At 30.4% G+C, this 12420-nt stretch overlaps 2 protein-coding genes across 2 annotated transcripts; both read left to right on the forward strand.

The window, feature by feature from the left end:
* Window positions 1–5360: 5360 nt before the first annotated feature.
* On the forward strand, window positions 5361–7720 carry LOC107419301 (small ribosomal subunit protein uS4y). Its single transcript, XM_016028052.4, has 3 exons — window positions 5361–5519; window positions 6171–6552; window positions 7298–7720. The coding sequence occupies exons 1-3, from the start codon at window positions 5492–5494 to the stop codon at window positions 7479–7481; spliced, it is 594 nt and encodes a 197-aa protein (XP_015883538.1). The 5' UTR covers window positions 5361–5491; the 3' UTR covers window positions 7482–7720.
* Window positions 7721–7994: 274 nt separating this feature from the next.
* On the forward strand, window positions 7995–9248 carry LOC107419300 (pectinesterase 3). The gene has a single exon (XM_016028051.4). The coding sequence runs from the start codon at window positions 8291–8293 to the stop codon at window positions 9026–9028; it is 738 nt and encodes a 245-aa protein (XP_015883537.2). The 5' UTR covers window positions 7995–8290; the 3' UTR covers window positions 9029–9248.
* Window positions 9249–12420: the final 3172 nt, after the last annotated feature.

A 12420-nucleotide genomic window follows, 5' to 3' on the forward strand; every position in this document is an offset into this window, starting at 1 on the left:
TTTTTTTTTAATTTATCTGATTTAATTAATCTTATTTTCTTTTTCTTTTTTTTTTCCTTGTTATTGGCTTTTTTACTTTTTTTTTTGGTACGGCCACGTGGATTCGGCATTGTCTTTTCTAAACAAAAAAAAATCTTGGAAGAGGTTTTAAAATTGGAAAAACATTTTAGAAAAAACAAAAACAAAAAGCATATGAGACGTCTTTTTAAGAATTTTTGGAAAAATTTCGGAAATAATTTATTTTGTAAGTTATTCACCAAAAAATATATTATTTTGTAAGTTAAACGGTCATGAACTTACTATTTGCTGTTTTTTTAACAACTTGATTTGTCAAAGTGGCTGGCCGTTTAATTGTTAATACTAAAAATATAATAAATATAATACAAATTATATAATTGTGAAATAAATATTGAAGCAATTTTAGAAGCTAATTTAACTCTCTGTCTTGTTCAGCACAAAAGAGTTTTTAGTGTGAAGGAAAATTTATTAATACATCAATTAGTAACAATGTCAACATAAAGAAAATGACAATCCATTTTTCTAATAAATAATGTGAGTTTTTATCAGATTGCTTTAGTATCTGAGTTGATTTGACAATTTCTTTTTTTTTTTTTTTTATGAATTTGAGTTGATTTGATATGATAAACCGAATGGTATATCTTTTTATTAGTAAATTTTAAACAAAATTACCTCACAAATTTACAAATGAAATTATATCACTCATCATTGAAAAGTAGCATTGCTTGTGGGCTCTAAATTTGTTGCTTGTATTTAGCCAAACAAAAAAACAAAAAAACAAAAACAACAACAAAACAAAACAAAAAACAACGTTGCTTGTGTTTTTTTCATGTTTAAAATTCAAAATTTGAAGTCTAACTAAAACTATCCTAAATATATATATATATGACGAAATCTAATTACATTGAACACCCCCAAAAAAAAAAAAAAAACAAAACAAAAATATATCTATGATTCTAAAATGATAAATACATTTTCTCCTATATTTGACAAAAAATGTAAATAAAAAAATGTTTTTCTAGACATGGAACAAAAATAAATAATGGGTGTTTGTCAGTTTTTTTTATTTATGAAAAATTGGTGAACATATGTTTGTTGGAGAAATTAAAATACTAGAGACTATTTAACATATATATATATATATATATTAAGATTATTTAACAGTCAGATAGAGAGAGAGCATTATGAGCTGCTAAAAATGAATATAGACAGTTTAAAGGGTATTATTTTAGTACATGATAAAAAATTAAAAAAAGAATATATATATATACGGTCAAATGACTACTTGTATTTATCAATGGCCTTATTCCTGATTTATAATTGCAAAAAAAAAAAAAAAAAAAAAAAGGCAAATAATTTTCTTTTTATATTATTGCTCGATTATGGACCATACTGATATCAAACATTAGAATATTCATATGTTTCACCTAATGAAAAACTAGAAAATACATCTTCAGATGCTAAGTTCCATCAGGCTTTAAAAAAAATTCCTTGCCTTTTAATTTATAATGGTCAAATTTTATTTAAACTCTTTTAATTTTATTTTAATTACAATTGAACTTCATATTTTTTAAAACTTTTTTTTTTATATCTCAGTTTTTAATTATTAATTTGAACAGTTAAAAGATTATAATTGTGTTTTTATAATATTATTTAATTATAAAATGTTTAATTTTTATCCATCATTTAGCATTTAACAGTAAATATTAATTGAAAAAATTAACAAATATGGCTATTTTGATGAATATAAAAAATTAAAAGGAGATTATAATAATGATTTTTCAAAAGAGTAAGATCTATTTATATTTATGACAAAATTAAATGGGTTTTAATAAAATTTATCCAATTTATAATATATTAAAATCCATGACAAAACAATGCTAAAATATTGGAATTTTTTTTTTGTTTTTCAATTAACACATAGACAAGTAAGGAGTAAGCAACTTTTAAGACAGAGGTACTATCAAAATAAACAAATACATTGATAAAAATAAATAAATGAACCAATATATGGTATTAAAGTCAAATGGAACATTAACATTTAAAATGCTCCATAAATGATTAGATGAATATTGAAAAGGTAAAAAAAAAAAAAAGGCCTACTTTTATAAATGTTGAAACTTGAGAAGGAAACCATGTAAAGGGTTATTATTTTCTCCGAAAATGATCCTACACTGGAATCTCTAACATCTCCAAGAAAAGAGAAAATTTGATAGTAACTATTTACTTTTGGCATATGAATGAAGGGAGGGTTTTGGAATGTTGTGATACCATGTGATCTTCCTCTGAAGATGTGTATGAAAAGTTGAGATTCTGCACTGTAGACCCAAAAAACAAGTAGTGAGGAATCAAAATAACTCACAAACACTCCCAAAGGTAAAGCTAATATGCCTTCATCACTCCATTTGTGAGGCTGACATGCCTTCTCACAAAAGTATAGAATCCCATTATACATACAATGAGCAAGAAAACCCATTTTCCCAATCTAAAGTATTAAGAAATTAAACATTTATTAAAAAAGAAAGTTTTTTTTTTTTTCTAGAAGAAAATTTGCAAGAGAAAACAAAATTAATTTCACTATCAGTTTTAGTTGGAGGTGATTTATCTCTCTCTCTCTCTCTCTCTATATATATATATATATATATATATATATGTATATAATACACACATAAATTAGCTATTTAATGGGAATGAGTAATAGAGATCTCTCAAATGATCAATGTTATTTTAGTTTTTGACAAATTATTAAAATAAGTAAATTATACTCAACTTTGTAAAAGAAAATAAAAATCAAACATATGTTGTTGAGTAATTGCCAACCTAATTGTCCCATTCACTGTAGGCTTGAGTACTCCAAGTCTATGTACAAATCCAGCAATTCATATTAGTACAGAATTCTTTGTGAACAAATTTGAATAAGAAATTTCACGCAATTCACCCAAAAAAAAAAAAATTGTATGAGAAATGAAAGGCAATAATTTACTGTCTTCCTTCTTAAATAACGATGAAACGTGTACTGAAATCAGCTCATCAATCCGATATGTACTACTTACCTTTTGTTTCATGTCCATTCACATCTTGTACCAATAAATTAACAGACCAGGTTAGATACTAAATCATGTGAAAGAGATTTTCTTCTTCTTCTTCTTTTTTGGGAAAAATATGAAAGAGATTTTTGTTAGTTGATATGGAGCATACCTTATAATTTTTAATATAAATATATAATCTTTTTTGTATTTGGAGTTGTAGGATTCAAGAATTCAAAATTATTGTAAAATAAAAAATAAAAAAGTTCATAAAATCACTAAGAATTTGAGAAAATCGATATTTCCACATTTCTTTGATGTACCCAAAAAAAAATTTAAAAATGAAAAAAAATAAAAAGCTACATACAGTTGTTTGGGACATATACACCTAACTCATTGTTGCAAGTTCACCAAAAAAATAAAATAAAATAAAATAAAATAATCATTGTTGCAAGATTGAATTTATATCCTACCAAACCAAACTTATGTCAATCCCTAAAAAAATATATATATATATATATTAAAAATTAAAAATTAAAACCTAAATAAAATGAAAGGGAAAAATCAACCAAAAAAAAATAGAAATGAAAGGAAAGTAAATAACATGCTAATTTTCATATATGTTAATGATGATAAATGTAATAAACAATATTGTTCCAAAAGGAATCACCAAATTCTTATATGAGAAATAAACTTTTAGTTATATCATGAGAGAGATATATGTTATATAATAAATATAATAAAACTAATATCAATCCCGTACATTATATTAATATCGATCCTATACGATGGTAGATATATATATGAGCAATAGATGATTTTGAAAATAATATGTAATATTTAATTATATTCAAATTAAATTAATTAATTATATTATTTTTTATAAATAAAGAATAAAGATCAAAGCTTAAATTTGTTATCGAACTAATAAATTTGATAAAAATCATGCGATTGGTTAATCTTTGAAAAGCTTTTTATATTCAAAATTTTCCATATCATTAACTTGAATTATATTTTCTGATAAAAGAGAATGAGAGTATTTTATTCTAGTTTATTTTATTTTATTTATTTATTTATTTTTATATTGGAGTTTGAACTTTGGACCTTTAGCAAAGGAAAATATGAGCACTCAATTAATTATAAAATTCAATTTATATTTCTATTTTTTTTCACCAGAGGGATTATTGCTGATGGTGGAGAATGAGAAGATCGGCCTTATGGTAATTTTGAAGCCTTCATTAATTATTTTTCTATTCTTTTCTCATCCACTGTTCTTTTGATTTATTTTTTTGGTGTTCGGGTAGAGTGATAAAGAGGCTATGAATATGGATTTGAGTTGGTTCTTACAGAAAAGCTTGTTTTAAATGTTTCCTACAAAAGCTTCAATTATCGATGGTATGCTTGCTCTATTTATTCGAAACTATTGGTTTATTGTTGGTCCTAAAATTATTGAAACCTATTTAGATGTGTTCAATCATAATGGTGATTTGGGAATGATTAACCATACATTGATAGCTTTAGTTCCTAAGGTCCAAGATCTAGTAAAGGTTGTGGAATTTTGACCTATCAGTTTATGTAATGTGGTTTGTAATATCATTGCTAAGGTTATTGTTAATCGTTTAAAAGATATTTAACCATATATTATTTCAAATGAGCAGAGTGCTTAAGATCCCATTATGCTTTAGGATTGGTTGATTATGGATCTTGGATGAAAGAGCTGCCTTGTTGTCTTTCTAACTTCGTTCAAGAAGATATGTATACTGCTGGTTTGATTTAATAAATTTATATCTTTTATTTCAAAAAAATATATATACTTTTTCTTTTCCCAAAAAAAAAAAAAAATTAGACAAAGTTTTCTGTTCGTAATTTATAATATTTTGCAAATATATATATATATATAATTTAGTAATAAGTCTGCTTCAAATTTTAACAATAAAATAACAATATCTTGGATTTATTGAACTGTAAAATAAATAATTTTTATCCATGCCTAGTAAAAAGCCACCATGGAATAAATAATAGTTTTTGTCCATGTCCCCCAGATTATGGAGACTTATCATGCATGTCCAATTAGATTTTTTTTTTTGTTTTTTTTTTCCCATCTTTTCCAAATTTTCATAAATTTTAAAATTAAAAAAGAAAAAAAAAAGAAAAAAAAAAAAAGATTGTTTTTTCCCCCCATAATTTAACTGAAGTAAATTGGGTATATACAGTTCTCCAACGGAATTGATAGAGTATTTGTCCACAAAATGTGGGTTGGGCATCTAGCCCAAACCAGTAAATCTGGGTCGTTTATTGGCCCATCTAACGTAGGTTAATAGATCTCTCCTGTCTTGCTTTGGCTCAAGAATTAGGGTTTCAGAGGACCAATATAAAAGGCGTTAAAGTGTCGAACCCTTATTTTCTACCTATTACAGAGGAACGAACGGCGTCGACGGAGAGAAGCCATGGTCCACGTCTCGTTCTACCGCAATTGTAAGACGCTTTCTCACTCTCTCTCTCTCTCTCTCTCTTTCTACATATATATATATATATATATGTATGTATGTGCAAATGCGTGCGTGTAATGTGTAGGAAGTTCGGGTTTTTAGCTATTCCTTTTTGATTGCTGAAGACTTTAAATGGTAGTGATACTATGGTATTGTTGTTACAAGTAATTGGGATTAGGGTTTTGATATGAAATATAATGATCCGATTTGGTAAATGTGGTTGTCAAGTTAGATACTCTCTGCTTGTTTCTTAGATTTTTTTAGTAAGTTATTAGTCATTTAGTTTACAATCTGTGTGTTTTGTTATATTTTGAATAATCGTTTATTTATTTTAATTGGATAATTAGCTTAAAAATTGATGATTTGAGCGCATTTCATTCGACTTATTGCTAAATAAGCCTACGAATTTCTCAACCCTTTCTCTTTTTCCCTTGTTTTTTATTCACTTTTGTTCGTCTATTATATTATGAAGTTTTTTAAAAGATAGATCATAGTTCTTTCTAATTTGCTGTAATAAAAGGGAGATCCAATATATGATAGTTGGTTTTATAAGCATATGGAATTTATATCAGCATAATGTCTGGGTGTATGGTGCTCTTAATTTATGAATACTTATGTCAATTATGTATGTTTTCAGATGGGAAGACATTTAAGAAGCCCCGCCGTCCTTATGAAAAGGAGCGTTTGGATGCTGAGCTGAAACTTGTTGGAGAGTATGGACTCCGTTGTAAGAGAGAGCTCTGGAGAGTTCAGTATGCACTGAGTCGTATTCGTAATAATGCAAGAATGCTTCTGACCCTTGATGAGAAGAACCCCCGTCGAATTTTTGAGGGTGAGGCTCTTCTTAGGAGGATGAACCGATATGGCCTTCTGGATGAGAATCAGAACAAGCTCGATTATGTCTTAGCGTTGACTGTTGAGAACTTTCTTGAGAGGCGTCTACAGACTCTTGTATTCAAGTCTGGTATGGCCAAGTCCATTCACCATGCCCGTGTTCTCATCAGGCAGAGGCATATCAGGTAATCTTCTATTGTTCCTGGTTTTTTGAGTAGTAATACTGCTTCTTCTTTTTTTTGGTTTAATTCCTGTTATTGTAATTATTGACCATGCAAGTATGTCTGTGATCGGTCCAAAATTCCTAATTTCCTTGCCTGGCTGTCCTTGAACAACTTGGACATTTTGTTTGTTTTATATCATTGTGGTTGTGTATTGAGGAGATTGTTTGCTTCTTGTTAGTTTAGCAGCTAAATGTTTCTTCTGACTACTGATGATAATTCCTTCTTTTGTTATGGCATTATTAAAATTACTAGTTTTGTTGAGGTCTTCATGTTGGTAACCTTTAATTAAAAGGGTCTTGGAGCTCAGAGGTTTCATAGTCGATTCCTTCAGTTCTCTGTATTTTGTTTGAGAAATGTAAGCATTTAGACATTGAGCAGCAATTCATAGATCTGTTTGACCAGTGATATTTTTTTGAATTCATGTTTACATTTTTGCTTTCTAAGTTATTGTGTCTGGGTCATTTTGATGGTGGAAATTGTAAGAGACTCTACATAATTGTCTGCTATTGAATTTGAGATTCCTGCTATTAAGTATCATTCTAGGTTGATGCTCCAGTTGTTTTGAATGAAGAATCGGTGTTTTCCATGGTTTCAAAACAGTTAATCTTAAACATATTTAACAAACCTAAAACACTTTGGTTCATGTGGTTTTCTAGTTTGATGGTTATTCATATTTACACGATTTTGGTGTGCTTTTTGCTTGCAGGGTTGGGAGGCAGGTTGTCAACATTCCCTCATTCATGGTACGACTAGATTCTCAGAAACACATTGATTTCTCACTTACAAGTCCATTTGGTGGTGGACGACCTGGAAGAGTGAAGCGAAAGAACCAGAAGGCAGCCGCCAAGAAGGCTGCTGGAGGAGACGGAGATGAGGAGGATGAGGATTGAATCGTGGTTCCTTTTGATATTTTGCTTAGTAAAATGAGTAGGATTTGTTTTTCAGTTAGTTCCATCATCATCCTTTATTTTGTTAGTTTTGTCTTTTGGGTGCTTCATTGTATTGTTCTCTGGACTCAACCAAATCGTCGTTTTAGCGTTTGAACCTTTGCGGAACTATATGTATCTTTTTGACTTATATAAGAATTTTATTTTGCTCCTAATAACACAAATATAAGAATTTAATTTGACTCCTAATAACACAACTTGCAAGTTCCTCCGCGCTAGATCTTAGAATTATAGCTTTCTGGTTCTAGCTGAGTTGACAAAAATTTTAGTGGTAATCAAATACTGAGCTGGGTTTCTGGGATCATGCATCATTTTCCTGAACTTTTTCTTTGTTTTTGATCCCATACTTGTATTATCTTTAAACGATGATAATTTTGGTTCCCATATCGGTTGTTCTGGATCCCAATTTAGCGTTACTATTTCATTGGTTTTTAAATTGCCATTTTGGTTGTTTTCGTTGTGAGTGTGGAAATGAAAACCGAGTGTGGAAATGAAAACCGCGTTCTCTTAAACAAGTGAACTTTTAGCTTGGTTTTTTGGGTCTTCTTATTTGCCTTGTATATTTCGCCGGTGGTTTCAGAGCTTGGTCACATACATGGAAAAATAAAAAAATAAAAGTAAAAATAAAAATCCGTTTCTATTCAATTACATCAAAATTCGAGAGTCAAAGAATTGTCCATAATCTGATCAAAATTCCTCCTTCATCGTCAAAAACCCACCACCAATAGAAAAGAGCATAAAGAAAATCAGACATGGATTCTATCAACTTCGCCAAAGGCTATGGCAAAGTAAACTCAAACCATCTTGAAGTTGAAGATCGGGTCCCAAACTCAACAAATCCACATCCAAAAATCCATCAAAAACGTCTCGTCGCCATTTTAGCTCTCCTCCTCCTGTCTCTGCTCATCGGCTTAATGGTCGGAGATCTCATACACGAGTCCAACACCGAGTCGCCCGAGTCTCCCTCTTCTTCCACCACCAACTCGGCCCAGTCATCCCTCAGGGCTGTCTGCAACGTGACTCGGTATCCGGACTCATGCTTCTCCAGCATATCCTCCCTAAATAACCCGCCAGAATCTGACCCAGAAGCCATTTTCAAGCTCTCTCTGCGAGTCTCCATTGCTGAGCTGACGAAGGTCTCATCCTCGTTGAAGGCCATGAACCAACAAAAAGAAACCGCTCTGAGTGATTGCCAGGGTCAGATTGAAGGAGCGCTAAGTCAACTCAACGACTCGGTGTCGGCAATGGAGGTGGTGGGTCCGGGAGAGAAGATGCTGACGGAAGGGAAGATCAGGGACATCCAGACGTGGATCAGCGCGGCGGTGACGGATCAGGACACGTGTCTGGATGGGTTGGAGGAGATGGGATCAACGTTTGTTGATGAGGTGAAGAAGATGATGCAAAAGTCCAAGGAGTACACAAGCAATGCCTTGGCCATTGTTGCTAATTTCAACACCATTCTTCAGAACCTCCATGTGTCCCTTCACTGATTTCCATTGCCATTCTATTTTTTGTTTTGTTTTCTGTTTTCTGTTTTAGTTTTTGGGTTTTTTTTTTTTGGGGAACTAATTTGTGATACTAAAGTTGTTGTTTGTTTTTCTAAGGTGTATCTTATATGTTGTGGGTGTGAATAATCATATACAAGATAACTACATCTATATGATATAATTGGTAATCAGGTTTGGGAATATGATTTTTTTTTTTTTTTTTTTTTAACAAAATGATAAAATTGAAGTGTTTTGATTCAATTCCGTTTGCTGTGCCCAAGGTTTGAGAGTCATTTTATTCTACCTCTTCAAGTGCTTCAGCTACTGAAATGCATTTTCAAGCGTCTAAAGGAATATTTTTTGGCCTAAATTTAGGTTTTTTAAAACCTAATTACTAATTAGCTTGTTCAGCCAAAAAAAAAAAAAAAAAAAAAAAAAGACCTAATTAGCTTGAGAAAATATAAAGGGTCTCGTAGCTTTGTAACAACGGAACTTAAGGTCGGAATCCACCTCTGAGAAACACCACATTTGACCTTATAATATGGAGTCCTAGCTAAACCAAGAAATACCTAGCTCAGATTTAATAAGAATAAACATTTACTGGCCTTACTAGATTTGACTAACATTCAGTGCCTTTTTGAATAAGTTTTGGAAAATATCAGATCATGAATCCCCGTTCTTTTAGATTAAAAGAACAACCAAAAAAAAAAAAAAAGGCATTTTGGGTGTCTAAAAATTATTCAAATCATATTAATGAACCCAAAAAAGAAGAAGTTAAATCCTGTTGCGTCTCCTTTGTTTTGCTTAACTTTATGCCATAAAAGTGTTCAAGACAGCCTATCAAGTCAATCACAAAGTTAGATTTTCAGAAGTTAAGACAGCTCAACTTTGAGAGTTGATTTTTATTTTTATCTATGCCTTATCTTATCTCCAATCTATGTCGAAGACATGGCAGAGAAGAAAAAGTAGTGATGAGTGTACAGCCTTGTGTCTAATCTATGGAGGAAATGTGGAAGACACCGCAGAAAAGGAAAAGTGGTGACGAATATACAGCGGCAGAGAAGGAAATATATATATATATATATATATATTTATATATTTAATCTATTGCAAAGTATAACTCTCTTGGGCTGGGCTAGAGTTTTGGGGTGTATAAAGTTGCGTAAGGCGAATATGTTCATGAACCGGTTACAAACCCAATAACATGTACCTGTAACAAATATATAAATCATAGATTTACCATGGTACTGTGGGAATGACACAGATTTGCAATAATAGGGAATGAAACAGAGTTTAGCATTGATGGGATGGGAGGAATACTGTACATGGGGAGACACGAGTACGAAATCAAATGCTTTTGTTTTCTTTTGTTTTCTTTTTTTTCTATTACAAAAAAATGTTTTTTTTTTTTTTTTCGGTGAATGTATGAAATCAGATGTTGTACCATGGGAAATTATAAAAGAATTGCTGAAATATAATATATATCTGTACAGAAATTCTTAGTCACGATTATTATTAGGATAGAAAACTATTAGAATATTTTTATAAATTTTTAAATTGTTTTAGATTTAAAAATATATGTATAAATTTTTAAAGAATTTATTTTGTTTAGCTAATATTTTAATAGACACGTCTATATGTGTATGTATATATATATATATATATATATATATATATATATATATATATATATATATATATATATATATATATATATATCCCATACATTTTATATATTTTTAATTGTTAAAATTTAAAAATATTTTTAAAATTTGTATAAATATCTGAAGAGTTTATTTTGCTTATTTAATATTTTAATAGACATATATATATATATATATATGTACACACACACACCCTTTTTACTATCGATATGAAGCAAATTCATATGGTTCAAAAATATAAAAAAATTAATCATTGTATTCAAACAAACGATTTAGATTATTTTTTAACTCACGTCTGACAAAAACTTGGCAAAAAACGTTGTTCCATTCTCTCCCTCTCTCTCTCTCTCTCTCTCTCTCTCTCTCTCTCTTTGTTTCTCTCTCTTTCTCATTCATGGAGATTCTATATCCCCATTAGATGCGGCACAGTCCTGGTCTACCTTGACCCCCACAAACCCCTCCAATCATTGAAGCAGACAATATTGAACAAACCCCACTTCGATTTCCACCATTACCAATCTTTCTCGAACCAACTACGACCTGGTTTGACTGTTTGCTGTGAGCCCCCTCTTTGGTTTATCTGCATCTGTGAGTTGTGTGACTTGTGACCACCCTTTTAAATTTGACTCCTCTTTTTACTCACCAGTCTGCTCCTTGTCTTCACCTAAAATCTCTGCTAACTTTGGCACAATTGTTTTTTATTTTCTTTTTTTCCTTTTTCATGGAGGGAAGGAGAGGAGCGAAAAAAAGAAAAAAACGAAAAAAGGAATGGCTTTCCATTGGTATATGCCACCTCATTGAGTACAGATTACCAGACACAAGAGCACTCTTCTCTCTTTTTCTTGAGCCCCTACCTTCTTACCCACCAATGGTTTCAACCTGGCCCCTATTCTGTCCTCTCTCTCTCCACCCACACCACCCCCCCCCCCACCCCCCCTCTCTTTCAATGGAGCATTCAATCTCTTAACTCGCACCGCTACTTCTCTTCAGCAGCTGTGAATCATAACAAGACCCACTTGAGCTGAACGAGAAAGAAGAAAATAAAAAATAAAAAAATAAAAAGAAAGGAACATACTAAAGAAAAAAAAATAAAAAATAGAAGGAAAAAATTACGGTTTTTAAAAAACCATCGTTAAAAGGAAAAAAATCAATGCTCTTTTAAAAACAGCTCGGGTATTACAAATTTTGAAAAAGCATCGGTTTTTTTTTTTAGAAAAACCATCGTCTTTCCCTTTTTTTTTTTAATTACTCAAAAGGCTTTATTTGTTTGTTTTAACCAAAAAATCATTTTTTTAAGTAATAATTATCTAAGTAAAAAATTAATATTAAAACAATTATTTTTTTTGTCCCCCAAAAAAAGTAACAATTATATTTTCGAGATTTTTACAATATTGTAGAATCGTGTTGGTGTTGATATTTCGGAAAAATTAATATGCACTAATATACAGTTGAACAAAAATAGTCAAAAAGAAAGGGAATGAAAATGAAATTAAGATATTACTATCAATATCTGTCTAAATGTTTTCTATCCCAAAAGAAACATATATATATATATATATATACACAGAGAAGAGAAAGGTTGGTTGGGCTAGATTTGGGAATTTGAAATTACGAGGTCTGTGTGGAATGGTGGTGCAAGCGAAAAGGAAAAGAATAGCTGTAAGGGAAATAATATTTTTTGTCATATTTTTGTCATTAAGGTAAAAAATAATCTGAACCATTCGTTTGATA

The sequence above is a fragment of the Ziziphus jujuba genome, chromosome 2 (assembly GCF_031755915.1).
Source record: "Ziziphus jujuba cultivar Dongzao chromosome 2, ASM3175591v1".
NCBI classification, from domain to species: Eukaryota; Viridiplantae; Streptophyta; class Magnoliopsida; order Rosales; family Rhamnaceae; genus Ziziphus; species Ziziphus jujuba.